This window comes from Jaculus jaculus, chromosome 11 (assembly GCF_020740685.1).
Source record: "Jaculus jaculus isolate mJacJac1 chromosome 11, mJacJac1.mat.Y.cur, whole genome shotgun sequence".
Classification (NCBI taxonomy): Eukaryota; Metazoa; Chordata; class Mammalia; order Rodentia; family Dipodidae; genus Jaculus; species Jaculus jaculus.
Genome location: NC_059112.1, coordinates 61,649,485 through 61,670,839, shown reverse-complemented (window position 1 = coordinate 61,670,839; position 21,355 = coordinate 61,649,485). Strand labels below are relative to the sequence as shown.

The 21,355-nt window shown below is 44.8% G+C and overlaps 2 protein-coding genes across 4 annotated transcripts in view; one reads left to right on the top strand and one right to left on the bottom strand.

Moving 5' to 3' along the window:
- Positions 1-273: 273 nt before the first annotated feature.
- The window catches only part of Kiaa0232 (KIAA0232 ortholog), a 156,225-nt gene continuing 135,143 nt past the window's right edge, over positions 274-21,355 (top strand). For all 3 annotated transcript variants that reach the window (XM_045130393.1, XM_004656115.2, XM_045130394.1), the window contains exon 1: positions 274-354. The gene's annotated coding sequence lies outside the window, so the exon portion shown is untranslated. The remainder of the gene's footprint in view (positions 355-21,355) is intronic.
- Positions 19,173-21,031, bottom strand: LOC101608005 (zinc finger protein 623). Its single transcript, XM_004656305.3, has one exon. The coding sequence runs from the start codon at positions 20,936-20,938 to the stop codon at positions 19,439-19,441; it is 1,500 nt and encodes a 499-aa protein (XP_004656362.3). The 5' UTR covers positions 20,939-21,031; the 3' UTR covers positions 19,173-19,438.

Genomic DNA, 21,355 nt, shown 5'->3' with positions numbered 1-21,355 from the left:
TCCAAGCGGCGTCTCTGACTGGGCTGCACCTCCCAGCGGTCGAGGGACCAACCCTTCCCCCTTGCGGAGGCGGCTGAAAGGCGGGGAAGGGGCGGGGCTCCGCGCGCTGATGTAATCCTGGCCTGGGCGGAAGGATATGGAACTCGGCCCTGGTTGGCGGGGCGCTGAGGCCGTTGCCAGGCAACGAAGCGGAGCGGCCGCGGCGCGCCTTCTCCCGCCCTCCGCCGCCTGGCGCTGGGGCCGCCGCCGCTTTACGTAAGGCGCAGGCCAGGGCCGCTCGGCACTCGGCAGTCCGCAGCCCTCGGAACGCGAGGAGAGGCGCCTGCAGGTCGCGCTGCCTCGCAGCCTCGGCAGGTATGGTGAGCGAGCGAATCCTGAGGGCGCGAGCGCGGCAGGCGGGTGGCTATGGCGGTGCCGAGGCTGAAGGCGGCCTGAGGGAGGCTGGGCCGTCGTGGGGCTGCGTGAAGACTGAGGCCGCCAGGGCCGGCCTGGACCTTGCTGCCGGCCGCTGGCGACGAGTGCGAACCACGGGCCGGCTGGAGCGAGCTGCTCTTCGGGCTGCCGGGCGAACTGCGGCGGCGGAGCCCTGTGTCCCTGGCCCTCAGCTTTGTCCTTCGGCGGCCAGGCCGGGAGAGCGCGGGCGGGGGCGGGCGGCGCGGCTGAGTGACGGGCGTGTGAACCTATGGCGGGGGAGGGGGGGAGGCGTGCGCGGGGCAAGGTTTGCGAAGGTTATGGTCGAGGGGTAGACGTGACAGGCCCAGAGTCACCGGCGAGCGGCCCCGAGAGTCAGCTTCCTCGCCGCGGGCCGGCGTCCTCCAGGGCTGGCTTCCGGCCGGCCTTTCTAGAGTTCTCCGCGCCTCCCGCGGAGGGCATCGCGGTGCCCTAGAATTGGGCCGGCGGTGTGCGGTGCGCAGATGACAGGGCATGATGAGCTTTGGGGAGCAGACCCCCACATTTGGCAGTATTCGTGTTGGTTTCCCACCCGTCGATGGTTGTCCTTTTGTAGACAAGCCTTTAGCTAAGTAAAAAGTAGGGTACAGATGAAGTGGGGAGGGGGATATGCGACTCTGTGGAGTTAATTAGTGCCATAGGATCTTTGATTGTAATCACCTGGATTGCTCAAGTTCCTAGAAATAGGCTTTGCACGTCTGGCCCTCTGCTTAGCTAAAGAAGCGATAGTAGATGGTTGCTGAGGAAGGGGTGGGGGGTGAGCAGTTTGGATAAAAGGTGATAAAAGATGTTGCAGTGAAAACCCAAGCTGGATTTCTGCTGTGCTATATGAGACCCATTTCACAATACTTTGGACCATTTCATAGACTTCATTTTTAAAGAGAGAGAAAGGTATCTATCTTGTCCGCATCCTGAAGGTCAAATATTTGCCCGCAGTTATTTTGGGTTGAACCATTTTTAAATAAGTCTCGGGATCTTTATTTCTTTAAGGAAAAAACAATTTCGGAAATTGTGCCTTTGAAACACCTATGGAAGCCCCTGCAGTTAATGCCTCAGATTCATTTGCTGTCCTTGCTAAATGATTTCTTAATAATTCAAGAAGTAGTAAGGACTGGGAATGTAGCACAGGAGAAGCCTCAGAGTCAATTCTGAGAAAGAAAGAAAGACCTTCCGTTTTTATAAGCTGTTTTAGTTAAGAGGATGCAAGTTTGGCCAATGGAATGCTGAGAGTATTGCTCCTATTAGTTTCGCAGGAAATGGAATTAGAGGTTCTTAGAGGAAAGGTACTTATTATCTATAACATGGCAGCATGAGGCGAATATAACTATTTTAAAGATAATTGGTTTATTTGATGTACAAGTTGGAAACATTTAAGAAAATTGCATGACTTTTTAGCACATCTCTAGTGGTAGTATAGCTCCTTCTGTGCCTGATTTTATCCTAGCACTCTTCATTTCATGTGATTGTTTTCTGTTTCACATTGTGGAGGCCAAGGTTTGTCCCTGATTTGGTAGCTTTGGACTTGGAGCAGTTATTTGTCATCTATGAAATGGAAAGAATGGTAGTACCTGTCTTACAGGATGGATGATCAGTAAAGGAAGATGGGAAATCATTTTTGTCAACACTCACAACTTGGACAATGCTGAATTGGTGCTATTACTATTAAAACTTGACATTCCTCCGTTTGGTTAAAGTTCCCAGCTTTGTGTTCAGGCGTTTCCCACCGTTTCCTAGCCACACTACCTGGTTGCCTGTATTCTCTCTCTGACCAGCCTTTGGATCTGCAAGCTTCAGAGATGCTTGTGGTTTGAACCTTAGGATGTAGTCATAGTAACACCGCATTAGAGGCCGCAGTCATCTTTGTCCTCTTTCCACATTATGTAGCAGAACAAGACCTACTTCTGGTTCTTTGAACATTCCAAGCAGTTTCAGCCTTTCTTTGGTTATATTCTTTTTTCTTATTGGAGTGTCCTCTCACTTCTAACTCCTTGTGTTTATAAGCTCTTATCAGTTATTATGACCTCTCCCGAGCCTTTTGGAAGTGCTTCAGAATGAATTATTCTTTTCTGCAAGCCTTCTGTGTTTCCTTCCATTATTGTCTGTATCATGTTGTATTATAAATTGCTTACACTAAACTCTAGCTGTGGTGCCCCTTCCATTATTTTATCCTCAACACCTTGTTTAGGGCTTTAAGTTCAACGGTTTGCTAAATCAACTTTAAGAACATTACTTTTTTTGTTCGTTTATTTCTATTTATTTGAAAGCGACAGACAGACAAAGAGAGAATGGGTGTGCCAGGACCTCCAGCCACTGCAAATGAACTCCAGATGCATGTGCCACCTTTTGCATCTGGCTTACATGGGGAATCAAGCCTCGAACCGAGGTCCTTAGGCTTCACAGGCCAGTGCTTAACCACTATGCCATCTCTCCAGCCCCAGGAATATTACTTTTTTTTAATATTTTTAAAAATTATTTATTTATTTGAGAGCGACAGGCACAGAGAGAAAGACAGATAGAGGAAGAGAGAGAGAATGGGCGCGCCAGGGCTTCCAGCCTCTGCAAACGAACTCCAGACACGTGCGCCCCCTTGTGCATCTGGCTAACGTGGGACCTGGGGAACCGAGCCTCGAACCGGAGTCCTTAGGCTTCACAGGCAAGCGCTTAACCGCTAAGCCATCTCTCCAGCCCAGGAATATTACTTTTAAAAAGTTTTTGTTTTTCTGGAGGTAGAGTCACTGTAGCCCAATCTGACCTGGAACTCACTGTGTAGCTCCAGTCAGGCCTCAAATTCACATCAATCCTCCTACCTTTGCCTCCTGATTGTTGGGATGAAAACGCATGCACCATCATGCCTAGCAAGATTTGCTTTGTAGGGTTTCACTGTAATTCAGGCTGGCCTGGAACGCAGAGCAGTCTGCCTACCTCTGCTTCACAAGTTCAGGAATTAAAGGTACGCACCAGTACACCTGGTTAAGAATGTTACTTTTATAAAGTATTTATTTTTGTTTATTTTTATTTATTTATCTGAGAGCCAGCGAGAGAGAATGGATGTACCAGGGCCTCCAGCCACTGCAAACGACCTCCAGATGCATGTGTCCCCTTGTGCATCTGGCTAACGTGGGTCCTGGGGACTCAAGCCTCGAACCTGGGTCCTTAGGCTTCACAGGCAAGTGCTTAACCTCTAAGCCACCTCTCCAGCCCTCTTAAAGAGAGCAAGAATGGGCATGCCAGGACCTTTAGCCACTGCAACAAACGAACTCCAGATGCCATCTAGCTTTTTGTGGGTACTGGAGAATTGAGCCCTGGTCCATAGGCTTTGCAGGCAAATATCTTAACCACTGAACTATCTCTCTAGCCCCTACAAAGTATTTTTAGTAACATCATTGCTAATCCCAATATTAGACATCATATGTTTTACTATATGGAAGGTAGTTACTATTTACAATATTTCTTTATGATTATTTTTGGCCTTTTGCTGGTTGTGTCACAAGTGGTATTTTATGCAGGGCAAAGCTGTCACTCTGCTGTTTCTAAACTGTCAGGGACTGCATTGCTGACTGTAGGTTGGGCAGGGGAACTAGAGCACAAGCTGAAAAACACTTACATGTGAAAGGTAATTTCACTCTTCGTAGATGACATATTTTCCTAAAAATTTTCTTGTGGAAATTTATTATATTCATACGAAGCCATTGACATTGTGGAGCTAGGTCAGTGGCTAAAGGTGCTTGCTTGCAAAGCCTGCTGGCCCAGGTTAAATTCCCCAGTACTCACATAAAGTCAGAAGCTCAAAGTGACATGTGTCTGGAATTCGTTTGCAGCAGCAAGAGGCCCCGGTGTGCCTATTCATTCTGTGTGTCCCTCAAATAAATAAAAATGCTTTTTTAAAACAATGCCATTTCTGGGCCAGGTGTGGTGGTGCACACCTTTAATCCCAGCACTTGGCAGAGGTAGGAGGATCACTGTGAGTTCGAGGCCACCCTGAGACTACATAGTAAGTTCCAGGTCAGCCTGGGCTAGAGTGAATCCCTACCAAAAAAAACAAAACAAACAAACCAAAAAACCCCCGCAAACAAACACAAAAAACCCAGCCATTTCTGCTGGGCATAGTGGCACACACCTTTAATCTCAGCACTCAGTAGGCAGGGGTAGGAGAATCACTGAGTTCCAGGCCAACCTGAGACTATATAGTGAATTCCAGGTCATTCTGGGCTATAGCAAGACCCTACCTTGAAAAACCAAAAAAAAAAAAGGAAAAGCTGCCATTGTTTTGGGATTTACTAGGGGAGCATTAGGACTAAATATGAAACACTCCTACAAAGGTTATCATCTTGGGCACCAGCACCCTAAGTCCCCAGTTTAAAGGTAGTGCTTAAAGGGTTTTTAAAAAAGTCAGTCTAAAATCTTTGACATTTGTGTTTATTCTGTCAGTTGCATCTCTTTTAAGTGTTAGACTTGTGATAAAATACTTGACATATACAACTTAAGGGATAGGAAACTTTATTTTGGCTTCTTGTTTTGAATATTTCAGTCCTTTATGACAGAAGGGCATAGTGGAACAAAGATTCTCACCTCATATCTAATATTGTGATTAGCACTGATGTTACTGGGTCAAAGACAAGATACCTCCAAGGATCCTCATTCAGTTACTCTTGTTAAGTCCCACCTCCTAATGTTTCTAGCATCTTAGAAAATAGTACTGTCATTTGGGCACCAAATGTTCAAATGAGCCAGTTTCCTCCCCTTCTTCCCAAGGGTACTTCAGTTATGAAGACCTCAAAATGCAGAATGTTCCAGGTGGCACGTACCTTTAATCCCAGTACTATAGAGGCAGAGGTAGGAGGCTTACCATGAGCTCGAGGCCAGCTTTTTATTTATTTATTTTTTATTTCTTTGAAAGAGAGAGAAAGACTCAAATAGAAAATGGGTGCACCGGGGCCTCTAGCCACTGCAAATGAACTCCGAACTCCAGACTCCAGACGCATGTGCCACCTTCTGGGACCTGGGGAATTGAACTGGGTCCTTTGGCTTTGTAGGCAAGTGCCTTACCTTCTAAACCATCTCTCAAGCCATTGTTTTGTTTGCTTTTTTTTTTTTTTTAATTTTTTTGAGATAGGGTCTTGCTGTAGCCCAGGCTGACCTGTAATTCAGTATGTATTTTCAGAGTGGCCTTGAACTCACAGCAGTTCTCCTGCCTCTGCCTCCCAAGTGCTGATATTAAAGTCATGTGCCACCACCCCACCTGGTTTCCATTGCATCTTTGATACATTTTTTCATAGTTTTTTTCAGGGCTTTGTGTAGAGACCCCGATCCTGTCTCACATTGCCTGGCCTCCCAGGCTTTCCTTTGAAATCTGGGTGGACACCTTTATGGCCCTATAATTGCAGTCTGCATGACTGGTACAAAATCAGTATCACTTGGTAATGCCATGGTTTGCCACCAGCTAAAGAAGTAGCCCGGTCTCTTGGGATCATGGCTGCAGTAGCTTCAGAGTTCCTGGGTTGCTGAGCACAATGAAACAGATTCTGGGGAAACAGCTTCCTGGGTGCCCTTGACCTTGTATGATCATGTTGTCCCAGATCCCCTTTCTTCTCCAGGGAAAAGTGTTTCAGAGGAATTTACACTTTACGATTCCTGAATCTGTGATGTGCTGGAAATTTCCCCATTTAGTAATATGTCCTGACCAATTTCTCAAGATACTTCAAGGCATCTTTCCTGTTGTCCTCATGCAAACATTTGCCTTTTTGTTGTTGTTATTAGCTTGATTTCTTTGAAGCAAAGTCTCTCTAGCCCAGGCTGATCAACAACTCACTCTGGTGCAAAAAACAAAAGCAAAAACAAAAAAACAACTCACTCTGAGCCGGGCATGGTGGCACACACCTTTAATGCTAGCATTTGAGAGGCAGTAGTAGGAGGATCAATATGAGCTTAAGACTACCCTGATACTACATAGTGAATTCCAGGTCAGCCTGGGCTAGAGCAAAACCCTACCTTGAAAAACTAAAAGAAAAAAAATAAATAACTCACTCGATGGCCCAGGCTGACCTTGAACTCATATAAGATAAGATTAAAGGCATGTGGTGTCTTCTTTTTAATGACAATAATTTCTTCATAGCCACAGGTTGTTTTTTTTTTTTTTAAGTATGTATTTATTTCCAAGCAGAGAGGGGTATACGACAGATAGAATGGCTGTGTCAGAACCTCCAACCACTGCAAATTCCAGATACATGTGCCTCTTTGTACTTTATGTGGGTATTGGGGAATTGAACCCCAGATTGTTATGCTTTGTAGGCAAGTGCCTTGGCCACTGAGCCATCTCTCCAGCCTCTGTAGCTATACTTTCCTTGGCCCAACTTTACCTTTGCTGTTCTTCTGACCACACTAAATTTTTCAGGCCTTTCTGCCTTTGCTCCTAATGCTCATTTTAAACTTTAAAGAGTATTGTAATATGAATGCTGGGTGTCTTGGAATTTTCTCCCCCATATTAACTAACTACTTCATCTACTTTAAACTCAGCTTGTGACAGTTTCAGGACATGGGCTCTCATGTAGAAAGTTCCTACTGGCTTTTGGTAGTCTGAACACCCACCAGAGTTGCTCCTTAAGTGCTGTTAAAGCATTCTAGGTTTCTCTGGCATGCTCCAACTCTCTCTCATTCCCCCTGCACACTAGTCCCAGAGGTTTCTGAAGCATATTGTCAGTAGTCAGAGCAGTGGCCTCACTTCTCTGACACCAGTTTTGTCTGCTGGATTTGGGTTTTCCAGCACTGTGGCAAAGTATTTTCTGTGAACAACTTAAGTGGAAAAAAAGAAGCGTTTTGGCTCATGGTTTCATTTTTATTTTTTATTAACAACTTCCATGATTATAAAAAATATCCCATGGTAATACCCTCCCTCCCCTCACTTTCCCCTTTGAAACTCCATTCTCCATCATACCCACTCTCCATCTCAATCAGTCTCTCTCTTACTTTTGATGTTATGATCCTTTCCTCCTCTTATGATGGTCTTATGCAGGTAGTGTCAGGCACTGTGAGGCCATGGCTATCCAGGCCATTTTGTGTCTGGAGGTAGCATGTTGTATGGAGTCCTGCTCTTCCTTTGGCTCTTACATTCTTTCTGCATTAGACCCTGAGCCTTGGAAGGTGTGATAGAGATACTGCAGTACTGAGCACTGTGATCATTTCTTTCCATCACCGTGATACCTTCTGAGACGTCCCAAGGTCACTGCCATCTGAAAAGAGAAGATTCTCTACCAAAAGTGAGAGTAGCATTAATATAAGGGTGTGAACATTAACAGAAGTGCTTACTGGGCAATTTGATAAGCATAGTATATACATTTAGCCAGACAACAGCAGATGTTTCACCCCTAGGGCTCATAACTACCCCTGCTTTAAGTTTTCAGTATCAGGGATGTATTGCCTCCCATGGAGTGGGCCTCCAGTCCAATTAGAGGGCAGTTGGTTTCCCCCATAACAGATGTGCCACTATTGCAACATGGTTTCATTTCTATCATGACAGATGTGGTAGAACAAAGTTCCTTACTTCAGTAAGAGACAAGAAAAGAGTGGAGGGTGAGAGGGGTGGAGAGAGGAGAGGGGAGATACATATTGGCAGAGGTTTTTGAGACAAGGTTCCCCCCCCCCTTGTACCAGTCATTGACCTACTTTCTCCAGGTAAGCCCCACCTCCTAAAGTCCTCAGCACTTTCCACTATAGTGCCACCCACTGGGGACCAAATGTGTACATGTGAGCCTAGAGGGGACCTTTCAGATTCAAACATACATATATATATATATACACACACACACACACAACAAACCATGGTATTTCCCTCCCCTCCTCCACTTTCCCCTTCATAATTCTGCTCTCTGTCATATCCTCTCCCTGTCTCCATTAGTCTCTCTTAATTTGATGTCATCATCTTTTCTTCCTATTATGAGGGTCTTGTGTAGATATTGCTAGGCACTGTGAGGTCTTGGATATTGAGGCCATTTTCAGTCCAGACAGTTGTATGTAAGGAGTGGTACCGTTCCTTTGGCTCTTACATTCTTTCTGCCACCTCTTCCACAATTGACCCTGAGCCTTCGAGGGTGTGAGATGTTTCAGTGCTGGACACTCCTCCATCCCTTCTTCTCAGCACTATGTTGCCTTTTCAGTCATCCCAGTGGTCATCACCATCTGAAAAGAGAAGCTTCTCTAACCAGAAGTGAGATTAGCATTAATATATGAATATGAACATTAAGTGTAGTGCTTTCAAAGCAATTTAACACCTTATATTTTTGTATGAGACTACTACTAACATGATTCTCTGTCCTTTCCACCCATCTCTCCCTATCCAAGTATTGAAGATTTGGCTGAAATGCAATTTAGGCTTAGTATTAACTTCTTTTCTCCCACACAGGGCTTATCTGATAACTCAGTAATTTTTCTTTGTGGCTTTTTAGTTTGTGTTCAAGGCATCTGAATTTTAATTCCTTAAGGGAAGAGAGCCTTGATACTGAAGCCCCCTCTAGTGTGTGGTAGAATCCTTCACTTTTATTTTATGTGCATATGCACATGCGTGTGTTCTTGCCCACATGTGCATGGGTGCACTATGGCCTTTTGTCATTGCAAGTGAACACCAGACACTAGTACCACTTTTTGCATCTGGCTTAATGTGGGTGGTTTAGAAATTGAACCCTGGCCAGCAGGCTTTGCAAGCAAGTATCTTAACCACTGAACCATCTTTCCAGCCCTGAGTGCAATTTTTATTAAAAAATATTTTATTTATTTATTTGACAGAGAAAGAGGGAGAGAGAATGGGCACGCCAGGGCCTCCAGCCACTGCAAATGAACTCCAGACACATGAGCCCCCTTGTGCAACTGTCTAACATGGGTCCTGGGGTATTGAACCTGGGTTCTTTGGCTTTGCAGGCAAACGCCTTAACTGCTAAGCCATCCCTCCAGCCCCTGAGTATAAATCTTTTACACACGAACCATCATTAGATGTTTGAATCTACCAAGAATCATTTTACACTGTGGTTTCAGGAGGGTCAGAATAACTTCTCTGAGAGCTTTGTTGGAGCAGATGTGGAGAACACCAAAGTATAGATGTATTGGTTACTGTGGCTTTTCTGTGACTATAATACATATCTGATAGAAACAAGGGAGAAAGGATTTTTAGAAAAGGAAGAACTTAATTTCTTTGCAAGGGGAGGGGTAGAGAATGAATGGGCATGCCAGGGCCTGCAGCCACTCATTGCAAATGAAATTCAAATGCATGTACCACCTTGTGCGTCTGGTTTATGTGGGTCCTGGGAAATTGAACCTGGGTCCTATGGCTTTGCAGTCAAGTACCTTAACCATAATCCTGGAAAAGATTTGTTTTGACACATTGTTTCAGAGGGTTTTAGTTTGTCTGTGGATGACATTTTGGAACACTTCATGGTGACAGAAACGTAGTGGAGGCTGCTCATATCACAGAAGGGATAGGAAGCAGAGAGTGTAAAAGGAAGTAGATAGTGATATTCCCAAAGACCACCCCTCTAAAGATCTCCTTCCTCCAGCTATTTTCCACCTTCTAAAGTTTCTGGTGCCACCAGCTGAGGACCAAGTATCAGAATATAAACCTGTGGGGGACATTTTATATTCAAACTATAACATTTGGCCTTTGGCTCCAACGCTTATAGCTGTCTCAGTACAATATGTAGCATTTAGTTAAAATTCAAGAGTTCCCATAATTTTCCAGGTATGGTGGTTCACGCCTTTAGTTCCAGTACTGGGGAGGCTGAGGTAGGAATATGGCTGTTAGTTTAAGACTACTCTGAGTGAATTCCAGGTCAGCCTGCGCTAGAACAAGACCCTGCCTTCAAAAACAAAGCAAAAAAAAAAAAAGGATCCTATGATTTCAAAGTTCTGACATTGTTCAAAATATTAAATTTGGGCTGGAGAAATGACTCAGTGGTTAAAGGCATGTGCTTGCAAAGTCGGTTGGCCTGGGTTTGATCCCCCAGTACCCATGTAAAGACAGATGCACAAAGTGGCACATGCATCTGATGTTGGCAGTGGCAAGAGGCCCTGGTGCATGTGCTATTCCTCTCTCCAAATATGCCCAGGCTGACCTGGACTCTACCATGATGTCTTAGGGTAGCCTCAAACTCACAGCAGTTCTCCTACCTCTGCCTCTTGAGTGCTGAGATCAAAGGTGTGTGCCACCACACCTGCTTAAAATTTTTTTTCTTTCAGTTGGGCTGGAGGGATGGCTTAGTGGTTAAGGCATTTGCCTTTGCAGCCTAAGGACCCAGGTTCAATTCTGCAGTACCCATATAAGCCAGATGCACAAGATGGCACATATACTTGGAGTTCATTTGCAGTGGCTAGAGGCCACTGGTGCACCCATTCTTTCTCTCTCCCTCTCTCAAATAAATAAATAGAAATAAAACTATTAAAAAATTTATTTGCACACAGCAAGAGACAGAAGAGGGGGATGTGGGGGCATGGTAGGGGTGTTAAGACCACTGAGCCATCTCTCCAGCCCCTTAAATATTTTTTTAAAAGTTTCTAAATCCAACATTTCTACAGAGACTCAAGGTAGTCTTTTAGCTGTATGCTCCTGTGTGATGGCTAATTTTCATTGTCAGTTTGACTAGTGACTGGATTTAGAATTACCTAGGAAAAAAGCCTCTGGTCATGTCTATGGAGGCATTTCAGAGAAGTTTAACTGAGGAGGGAGGGCCCACTTGGAATATGGGTGGCATGTTTCATGGACTGGAGTCCTGAATGGAATTAAAAAGAAGAAAGCAAACTGAGCATCATCTTTTATCCTCCTGGTTGCTAAAATAGTGTGACCAGTTGCCTCACACTTCTGCCGTGACTTTCCTGCTATGATGGACTGTACCCTCTAAGTGTGAGCCAAAGTAAACCTTTCCTAAAGTTGCTTTTTCACAGCAACATACCTTGTAAAATCAGAAATAAAATTATGTACTTTGAGTATACAGTGGCACAGAGTAAATGTTATTATTCCAGAAGGGAGGAATGGGGAGTAGTAAGGAAAGATTGGACCAAAACAAGACTGAAACCTAGGAAGGCAACATGAAATCCTGTTGCTCCATTTATATGGTATCTGGAACACATGGTGATGTGCTCCAGTGGAACTGAGCAGTCCCATCCCTACGGCCTTGCCACTTGGAGTCCACTAGTGTCTCTCCTTGACTGATTCTACTTGTTACTGTAGCTTTCCTCAGCATATGTCCATGTTTCTCCTATCTCCAACATCCTAAGTCTCAGTTGTGGCTTAGGCTTCACCCTCACAGCTTCATCTGTCCTCTAAGGGGCTCCTTATAAGGGATCTGACCCTGCTGTTGCTTGGCCTCCTAAGATTTCCTTAAAAGTCTGGGTGGAAGCTTGGTGTGACGCACACCTTTAATCCCAGTACTAGGGAGGCAGTGGTAGGAGGATTGCTCTGAGTTCGAGGCCATCCTGGGAGTACAGAGTGGAGTGTGAGACCCTACCTAAGGGAAACAAAAATCTGGGTGGAAGGTTCTATGACCTAGTAACTTTTCTGTCCCCCACCCCCCACCCCGAGGTAGGGTCTTACTAGTCCAGGCTGACCAAGAACTCACTCTGTAGTCCTAGGCTGTCCTCAAACTCATGGCAGTCGTCCTACTTCTGCCTCCTGAGTGCTGGGATTAAAGGTGTGTGGTACACCACGTGTGGCCCAGTAACTCTTATATTCTGTATGCCTGCTAAACCAGTGTTTTGTAGATGATGCTATGTTGTATCTCAAGCTCAAGCAGTAGCCAGGCTTGTTTGTACTACAGCTTCAGCTGCCTCCTGAGTGCTTGGGTAACTGAACCTGAGAAACCATTTCACTAGTCACATCTGTGAACATTGGTATGCTGGTATTTTTCCCCAAAGGAGAGTCTGTCAAAAGAGTTTGTCTTGCAACTTGCAATATGTGGAGTCTAGTCAACTTCATATCATCCCATTGCAAAGTGCTTGTTTTTTATTTCTCGAACTTTTTTATGAGTGAGAGAGATTTGGCATACCAGGGCCTCCAGACACAACAGTCAAACTCCAGGTGCATGTGCTGCCTTGCACGCATGTGTGACCTTGTGCACTTGCTTTGTCTGGCTTACGTGGAACCTGGAGAATCACACTTGAGTCCTTAGGGTTCACAGGCAAGCACCTAAACTGCTAAGCCAACTTTGCAGACCTTGTTTTACATTTTTTAATGGTGATAATCTCGTTTATATTTACTTTTTGCTTGTGTGTGTACTGTGAATATGGTATGCATGCATAGGTGCCCTTTTGTTGCCTCATAGGCTCACCTGTGGTGGACTGAGTTAGTATGTTGGGTATTCTCTGCTCTCCTGCAGGTCTGGGGTTACAGGAGTACATGGCCATGCCCAGCTGTTTTAAGTGGAATCTAGAGATTTGAACTCTGGAGGTCTCAGGCCCTCATGCTTGCACAGGAAACACTTATTTGGTAAGTTGTTTCACTAATCTGTTTAATAATCATCCATTTGTCTAAAATTTCCAACCTGATCCTTTTCTGGTCTGACTGCACATTTTTCTTTCTTTCTTTTTTTTTTTTTTTTTGTTTTGTTTTTGGCTTTTTGAGGTAGGGTGTCACTCTAGTCCAGGCTCACCTGGAATTTACTACGTAGTCTCAGGGCGTAGTCTTGAACTCATGGTGATCCTCCTACCTCTGCCTCCCGAGGGCTGGGATTAAAGGTGTGTGCCACCATGCCCTGCTTGTTTTGTGTTTTTTGAGGTAGGGTCTCGCTCTAGCCCAGGCTGTCCTGGAATTCACTGTGTAGTCTTAGGACGGCCTTGAACTCACTGTGATCCTCCTTCCTCTGCCTCCCAAGTGCTGGGATTAAAGGCATGTGCTGCACATTTTTCGCTTCCTTCTGCTCTGTGGTTTGATTGTTTTTTTTTTAAATTTTTTTCATTTATTTTTATTTATTTATTTGAGAACAACAGAGAAAGAGGCAGATAGAGAGAGAGAGAATGGGCACGCCAGGGCCTCCAGCCACTGCAAACGAACTCCAGACGCATGTGCCCCCTTGTGCATCTGGCTAACGTGGGTACTGGATAATTGAGCCTTGAACCGGGATTCTTATGCTACACAGTCAAGTGCTTAACTGCTAAGCCATCTCTCCAGCCCTGTGGTTTGATCTTGATAATCACTATAAACCTGACAAAATGCAGCCAGCAATAGCCATTCTGCAATTTAAAGACTGTGTTTGTCTCTTGAAATTTCCTCTGCCAGATTAGTCTATTAGTTTTAAACTCAGCCTCCCAGAAAGCACAGGACATATGTAGAAAAGTTATTTGCCATGCATGGCCTCTATTCCAGTTTCTAGTAGAGCCCTTGTTTACTTTGGAGTACTCATGAACAGAGTTGTTATTGTACACATTTCTGTCATTCAGGTTTTCTGAGCTCCTGCCAGAATCATCTGTAAGTTTGCTTATAGTAGTATAGGGCTTCTCTAACCTCAGGGCCTCCTGCAACTGTAAACTCCAGATGCATGCACCACCTTGTGCATCTGGCTTCACTTGGTATTGCAGTCAGGTTTGCATTGCTGGTAGAAATCCCCGAACCAAGAGCAGCTTCTGGGATAAAGAGATTTATTTTGGCTTAGGGAAGCTCCACGATGGCAGAGAACAATGGCATGAGCAAAGGGTGGACATCACCTCCTGGCCCACATAAGGTGGACAACAGCAACAGGAATCCCAAACACTGGCATGGGGAAACTGGCTATAATACCCGTTAGCCCACCCTCAACAATACACTCTGTCCAAGAGACTTAATTTCCAATTGTCATCAGCCGAGGAACCTAGCATCCAGAACACCTAAGTTTATGGGGGACACCTGAATCAAACCACCACATTCTGCCCTGGCCTCCATAAACTGATATCCATACATGATGTAAAATAAAATGCATTCAGTCCAACTTTAAAAGTCTCCATAATTTTTATCAATGCCAATGATGTTCAACATCCTCATAGTCCAAGATCTTTTAACTGAGCCATAATACCAAAAAATAGCCTCAAAAAAACCCCTAATGGCACAGAATAAACATTCACACTGCCAAAGATGACACTGGGCATAGCAAAGAAATACTCAACCAATACAAGATTTAAAAGAACCAGGGCAAACATCAAACTCTGTAGCTTCAAGTCCAACAACTCTAGCCAGTGACAAATCTCCAAGCCCGATAATTCTAACCACCACCAAGTCTCTGGCATTCCAATTCCACCCCTCCAGCTAGGCTACTCACAGTCCTGGAAAACTTCATCGGGGCTGGCAACTTTCCTTAGCAGCCATTTTGTAGTCCTAGCATCTCCACTGGGTCTCCACTGCAATCCACATTTTATCTTCATAGCCCCATAAGGTCTCCATCCAGGCATCCAGCAAACCTGTTTCACACTGCCCATGGCCATTTCCAAAACACAAGACCATGTTGCAAACTCAATGAACCTCTCTTTCCTGCATGTCTTATACTCCACAATATCACATAGGATGCCAGTTTGTTAATCCGGGGGGATAAAGCAAACTTTGAAAGAACAGGATACTCCTTGAGCACTCAGGCCCCTTCAAAAGCATCTACATTCTTTCTGTTGCCCCAGTGCATGTCAGCTGGCCCAGTTGCAAAGGTTCTAATCTCTCAATTGCAGTTGAATCAGCAGCAGTTCACCCAAGGTTTTTTTTTTTTTTTTTTCCTGTGCCTTATCACTCTGCTCACACCAGTTCATTTCTATGCAAAGCAACCCTGCACACATCCTCAGGACATGGGCATAACAACAAACTTCTCACACAAACTGCTAGCCCAGTCCAAGCAAAGCTCTTCCTCATCCTCATAAGCCAAACCTCACAGTCCATAGTTTTTACTGCATTTAGGTCTTTCAGCTCTGACCAGAATAGTCCTCCAAGCTGTACTTACAGCACTGCAAGGTTAGGCCAAGGTTTCAAATCCTTTAACATTCCTCTTGAAAATCAGCTCCAAAAGGCCAAAGCCCACAGTCAGGTGTCTAGCAGCAATCCCACTCCTTGGTACCACTTTACTGTTGCAGTCAGGTTTACATTGCTGGTAGAAATCACCCAACCAAGAGCAGCTTCTTGGAAAATGAGGTTTATTTAGGCTTACAGGTTCGAGATGAAGCTCCATGATGACAGGGGAAAGTGATGGCATGAACAGAGGATGGAAATCACCCCCTGGCCCACATAAGGTGGACAACAGCAACAGGAGAGTGTGCCAAACACTGGCATGGGGAAACTGGCTATAATACCCATAAGCCCGCCTCCAACAATACACTCCCTACAGGAGGCTTTAATTTCCAATTGCCATCAGCTGGGGAACCTAGCATCCACAATACCTAAGTTTATGGGGGACACCTGAATCAAACTACCACACTTGGAACTGGGGAATCGAACCCCAGCCAGCAGGCTTTGCAAGCAAGCACCTTTAACAGCTGAGTCATCTCCCCAGCTGGTATGAACATTCTGTATGAACACACTGACCCAAATTTCATTAACTTTTTTTTTAAATTTATTTGTGAGCAAAGGAAGAGTGGAGAGTATGGGCACACCAGGGCTTCTTGCCACTGCAAATGAACTTCAGATGTCTGCATCACTTAGTGTTTGTCTTTACATAGGTAATGGGGAATTGAAACTAGGCCATCAGGCTTTGCAAGCAAGCACCTTTAACTGCTGTACCATCTCTTCAGCCCCAAATTGATGAGTTTCTGAGTTCTCAAAATGATCAGGTATTATGTTAAAAACTTTTCATATTGCTCTGTGGTAACAATTTAAGATATTAGGCTGAATATTTTCTTTCTTAAATAGTCCTATAATACAATGTCATATGATTAAACATACTTTACTTGTATTACAGTGCTTTCAAACTTCAGAGTATATTTGTCACCTAGCAGTGAGGAATATTATTGATGACATGCATATTTCAGTTCTGTGGGACTGGGCTGGAATCTGAAGGTGGGTTAAAGTTGTAAGTTCTTGTAATATACCATGGGTAGCTAGTTTTAGGACCACAGAATGCCAATGACAAAAATGGATGAAATTAGTATGTTAAAATTTGAAGTCTTCCTCATCAAGGACAATCAATATGAAGAAAATAAAAAGGTGATCCCTATGCTGATGCTGGAAGAAATACTTAGGATACATAAATTTGGCAGATGATGAGTAGAACTACAAAAGTTATTTTATTTTTAATTAAAATTTTATTTATTGGAGAGGCAGATAGAGGAGAGAGACAGGGTATGCTAGGGCCTCTAGCCACTGCAAATGAACTTCAGATGCATGTGCCACCTTGTGCAATCTGACTTACATGAGTACTGGGAAATTGAACCTGGGTCCTTTGGCTTTGCAGATAAGCACTTTAATTCCAAGCTGTCTCTCCAGCCCCCTCTTTTTTTTTTTTTTTTTTGAGGTAGGGTCTTGCTCTAGCCCAGGCTGACCTGGAATTCATTATGTAGTCTTAGCCTGGCCTTGAATTCACAGTGATCCTTCTAACTTTACCTCCTGGGTGCTGGGATTACAGACGTGTGCCACCACACCTGGCAGGGAGGGAGGAAGAAGAGAGAGAGAGATGGGTGTGCCAGGGCCTCCAGCCACTGCAAATCCAGATGCATGTGCCACTTTGTGCGCATGGCTTTACGTGGGTATGGGGAATTGAACTCAGGTCATTAGGCTTCGCAGGCAAATGCTTTAACTGCTGAGCCATCTCTCCAGCCTCCTACAAATCGATTTTTAAAAATTCAATAGAAAAATCATGAGCAAGTAATTCAGAGAAGAGGGGAAATATATCTGGCCAGTTTGTATATAACAACTGTGTATGAATAGTGATAAATGAAATGCAAATAAAGTCTTATGTCATACATTTCCTACATTGACGGCACGAAAAGGTGAAGGGTGCGCAGTAAGGGCTAACAGATACATCGCTGATGGAGTCAGTGCTGGTATGCTTTGTACTGGTAGTTCTTTTTTTTTTTTTTTTTTTTTTTACTTTCACAAATGCTGTTTTATTAAGACCCCAAACTGGAAGCCAAATTTCTACAAAGAAGTGGAAGAGTGAATAAGTTTATCCACACCATGGCTATCACTCACCAGAACTACTAAACAAAGTAACTTGGTGGAGTCTAAACATAAGCTGATGACCAGACACAAAAGCACCACCTTAGGAGACCACGTCTAGGCAGCTGCAGGACAAGCAACACCAACTGGCACATACACAGCAGTCACTGAGGCGGGTGTTGGAGTGATGGGGGTTACTTTTCTTGGCCGTGCTGTGGCTACACAGGGAGACTTTCTACTGCATACACTCTAGAGTAGGTGTATCATTTGAAACAATCTGCTAACACTGCTGCTTTGCTGTCTGGAACCTCTTGCCATGATGGATTTCTCAGAAAGTGGATATTGTGTATTCTTTTTCAATTATCTGCCCATCCAAAGCTTCTAGGGATGCTAGAATTTCCTAAAATACACTAAGACAAAAACTATTTTATGTAACCTCAGCACTGGTTGTGGTTAATGCTTAGATGAAAGAAATTCAGAGGCAAAGACAATCACCCAGGCACTATTTTTGACCAGAATAACCTGTGTTGAGACTCTCCCTGGTCATTCCTTCTCTCCAGCTATGTCCACTCCCCTCAGCTGAAATGTCACCTATTCTGAGAAGACCTCCTAGATGTATGCATGGTGCATCAGTCATCTCCTTACCTAGGGCTCCTATGAGACCTGTCATTCACTCCATGTACTATCCTAGGGCCTGCCTGGCTTCATAGGACACTCGCATGAGATGGATGGTGCCTCACTCTCCGCTCTTCCCAGTTACCTATAATAATTCTTCATAAATCTCAATACATTTTCAAATAAGTGACAGAGCAAGAGGGCAAGAAAAGTCATGAGCTGAGTCAGTCTTGCAGGTGGTAAGACTTGGGCTGTGCGCGAATGCCTGGGCGAGGTGCAGACACCACGTTGAGGGTGATGTTCTCAAAGTGCAGTAGACAGCTCTGGGGGAAGCTCAGGCCACACCTGATGGGCACTACATGTAGATAGGGGACAACCCAACAGGAGCAGGTGTTTACAGGGCTTAAGAAGAGACGGCACCTACAATAGAATAAGAGCCATTGGACGCAAAGCCCCAAAAGAAAAACAAAATCACAAAAGTTAAAACAGCAATACATAAAGTCCAAAGTAAGAAAGAGGCCAAAACCAGGTGTGATGACACACTTATAATCCCAGTACTTAGGAAGCTGAAGCAAGGCTGAAAGTTCAAGGCCAGCCTGGGCCAGAGTCTCAAAACTTGTTTCAAATAAATAATAAGGGAAAAATGTCAATTACATGGATTTGGGTTCATTTTTTTTGTCTTGTGTAGACAATGGGACAAACAAATCAATGAGATATGATCACAATGAGAGTCATAATTCTGGAATTTCAAAGTTCAGTAGGCGGGAGTACAGAGCAGAGGCACAAAGATGCCAACTGAATTCAGTGTAAGGGAAGGGTGTCTTGGTACGTGATGCCTGAGAAGCTCCACATAATTCATTGAGCTGGTTGAAAAGAGGTAATAACTTTAAAGAAGAACAGGGGCAAACAGGGACAGGAACAGCTTGAATCATGGAGACAGCGGTACACATTGGTGTGTGGCTGTGGGCCTGGGGCTAGGGGTTCAGCCCTAAGGACTAGCTTGTGGCTTTCCATGAGAAAGTGGAATCCTTTGCAACCTTTGAGATAGGCATCTTAAGTAATAATAAATACAGCTATGCTTGTCATGAAAGGGTGTGTTTTGTGAATAAAACTTAGAATTTCTTTGTAAGGTCCCTCCAATGTTCCAGCTCAAAGTCAGCTCTCCAGACTCACTGACTTCCTTGCCATGGTGGCAGAGAGCAGCCCACTTAAGAAGCTCTGACACATGCACATCTTAAGAGGCCATATGTATCCCAAATCCCTCCATTTCCAAGCACCACACTGACTTGGAGAGTATCTCTTTCATAAGTTATCTGGAGGACCTCCCTGACCTGTGGACCTCTCACTTAAATGCACGGGGGGCTCATCCAGGGAAAGGCCTTCCTGGTGGACAAGGTCTGGGGGTGAGGTTAGGCCCTTCCCACGCTGACTGTACTCATAAAGCTTCTCTTCAGTGTGCATCTTCTGGTGCTGAAGGAAGTTCGACCTCTGTATAAAGCCTTTTCCACAGTAACTGCAAACGTAGGGCTTCTCTCCAGTGTGCACAATCTGGTGCAGCAGCAGCTTGGAACTCTGGATGAAGGCTTTCCCACAGTCTTTGCATTCAAAGGGTCTGTCCCCAGTGTGGATCTTCTGATGCTCAGTGAGGTGGGCTTTCTGTAGAAAAGCCTTTCCACACTCTTTACATTCATACACCCGTTCACCAGTGTGGATTTTCTGGTGTCGGATAAGGTATGAACTCAGAAAGAAGGCTTTCCCACACTCATTACATTCATAGAGTTTCTCCCCAGTGTGGATTCTCTGATGCTGAGTAAAGTTGGATGTCTGGCTAAAACGTTTCCCACACTCATTACATACATAGGGTCTTTCCCCAGTATGAATTCTCTGATGCTGAATAAGCTTTGAGCTTCGAATAAAGGCCTTCCCACACTCATGACACTCAAAGGGCCTCTCTCCAGTGTGAATTCTCTGGTGTTCAATGAGGTCTGAGCGGTGACGGAAGGCCTTCCCACAATCTCTGCATTCATACTGCTTTACCTCTGTGTGGATCTGGAAATGCCGAATAAGGCTTGAGCTACGAATAAAGGACTTTCCACACTCGTTACACTCATAGGGTCTTTCTCCTGTGTGGATTCTCTGATGGCGAATGAGTAAGGAACTCTGACTGAAGCCTTTCCCACACTCTTTGCATTCAAAAGGCCTCTCTCTGGTATGAACCCTCTGGTGCCGAAGCAGGTCTGAGCTATGACAAAATGCTTTTCCACACTGTGCACATTTGAACAGCTTCTCTCCTGTATGTACTTGCTGATGCTCCACCAGATTTGCAGAGTGAATAAAGTCTTTCCCACACACATTACACACACACAATCTCTCCTCAGTGTGGACTCTCTGATGCTCCGTGAGGAGTGAGGTCTGACTGAAGCCTTTCCCACAGTGCTCACATTTATAAGGCTTTTCTCCTGTGTGAGATATCTGATGTGTAACTAAATCTGAATTAAATGGGAAGCTTTTGCCACAAATACCACAAGGATGGGCCTCCCCTTCAATAAGCTCTCTTTGAAGAATAAGAAGATTTGAGTTCAGAATAGGGTTTCTTCCTGACTTACTACACACCTGGGCTGTTTCTCCTGTTTGGATTTTCCAGTGGGTCACTGTCACCTGCTTCAAGCTGTCTCCCTGAGAAGGGGGACTCTCCAAGCTCTGCCTTTCTGGGTTCCCCAGTAGCTGCACTAATCTGTCTTCATGAAATTCCCCAGTCTCAGGGGTGGGAGGTTCCATCACTGTGAATTTTTCTGACATCATCTTATATGAGTTTTCATGCTCAGAAATTCAAGCTTTGGAGTAATTTTCTTGTCACCAGCTCCCACAGAAGAACCTGCTTTGAAGATTTGTCTCAAATCCAACAAGCTTAAGTTTCTGCTGAGCTCATTTTTCTTCCGGCGCCCGCGGCTGGAGGTCAGCGCAGGCCGCGCCACACCCGGCAGCACGCAGCCCCAGGCCGCCCACAAAGCCCGCAGCGCGGCCGCACGCCCTGTATTGGTAGTTCTTGAAGTAGTTTCAAACCTTGTTCACCATTTTGTGTTCTGTAACTGGTTAGTCCCACTGTTGGATGTAGCCTCTTCAAAGCAGCAGTGTTCAAAATAGGCAAAGATTGGAAACAATTTAAATGTCCATTGAGAAGAAATTGAATAAAACATGGTGTTGCAGTCAGGTTTGCAT

What these genes read in the sequence shown, in the direction of transcription:
- LOC101608005 (XM_004656305.3), bottom strand. Translation starts at nt 20,938, where the DNA reads ATGATGTCAGAAAAATTCACAGTGATGGAACCTCCCACCCCTGAGACT.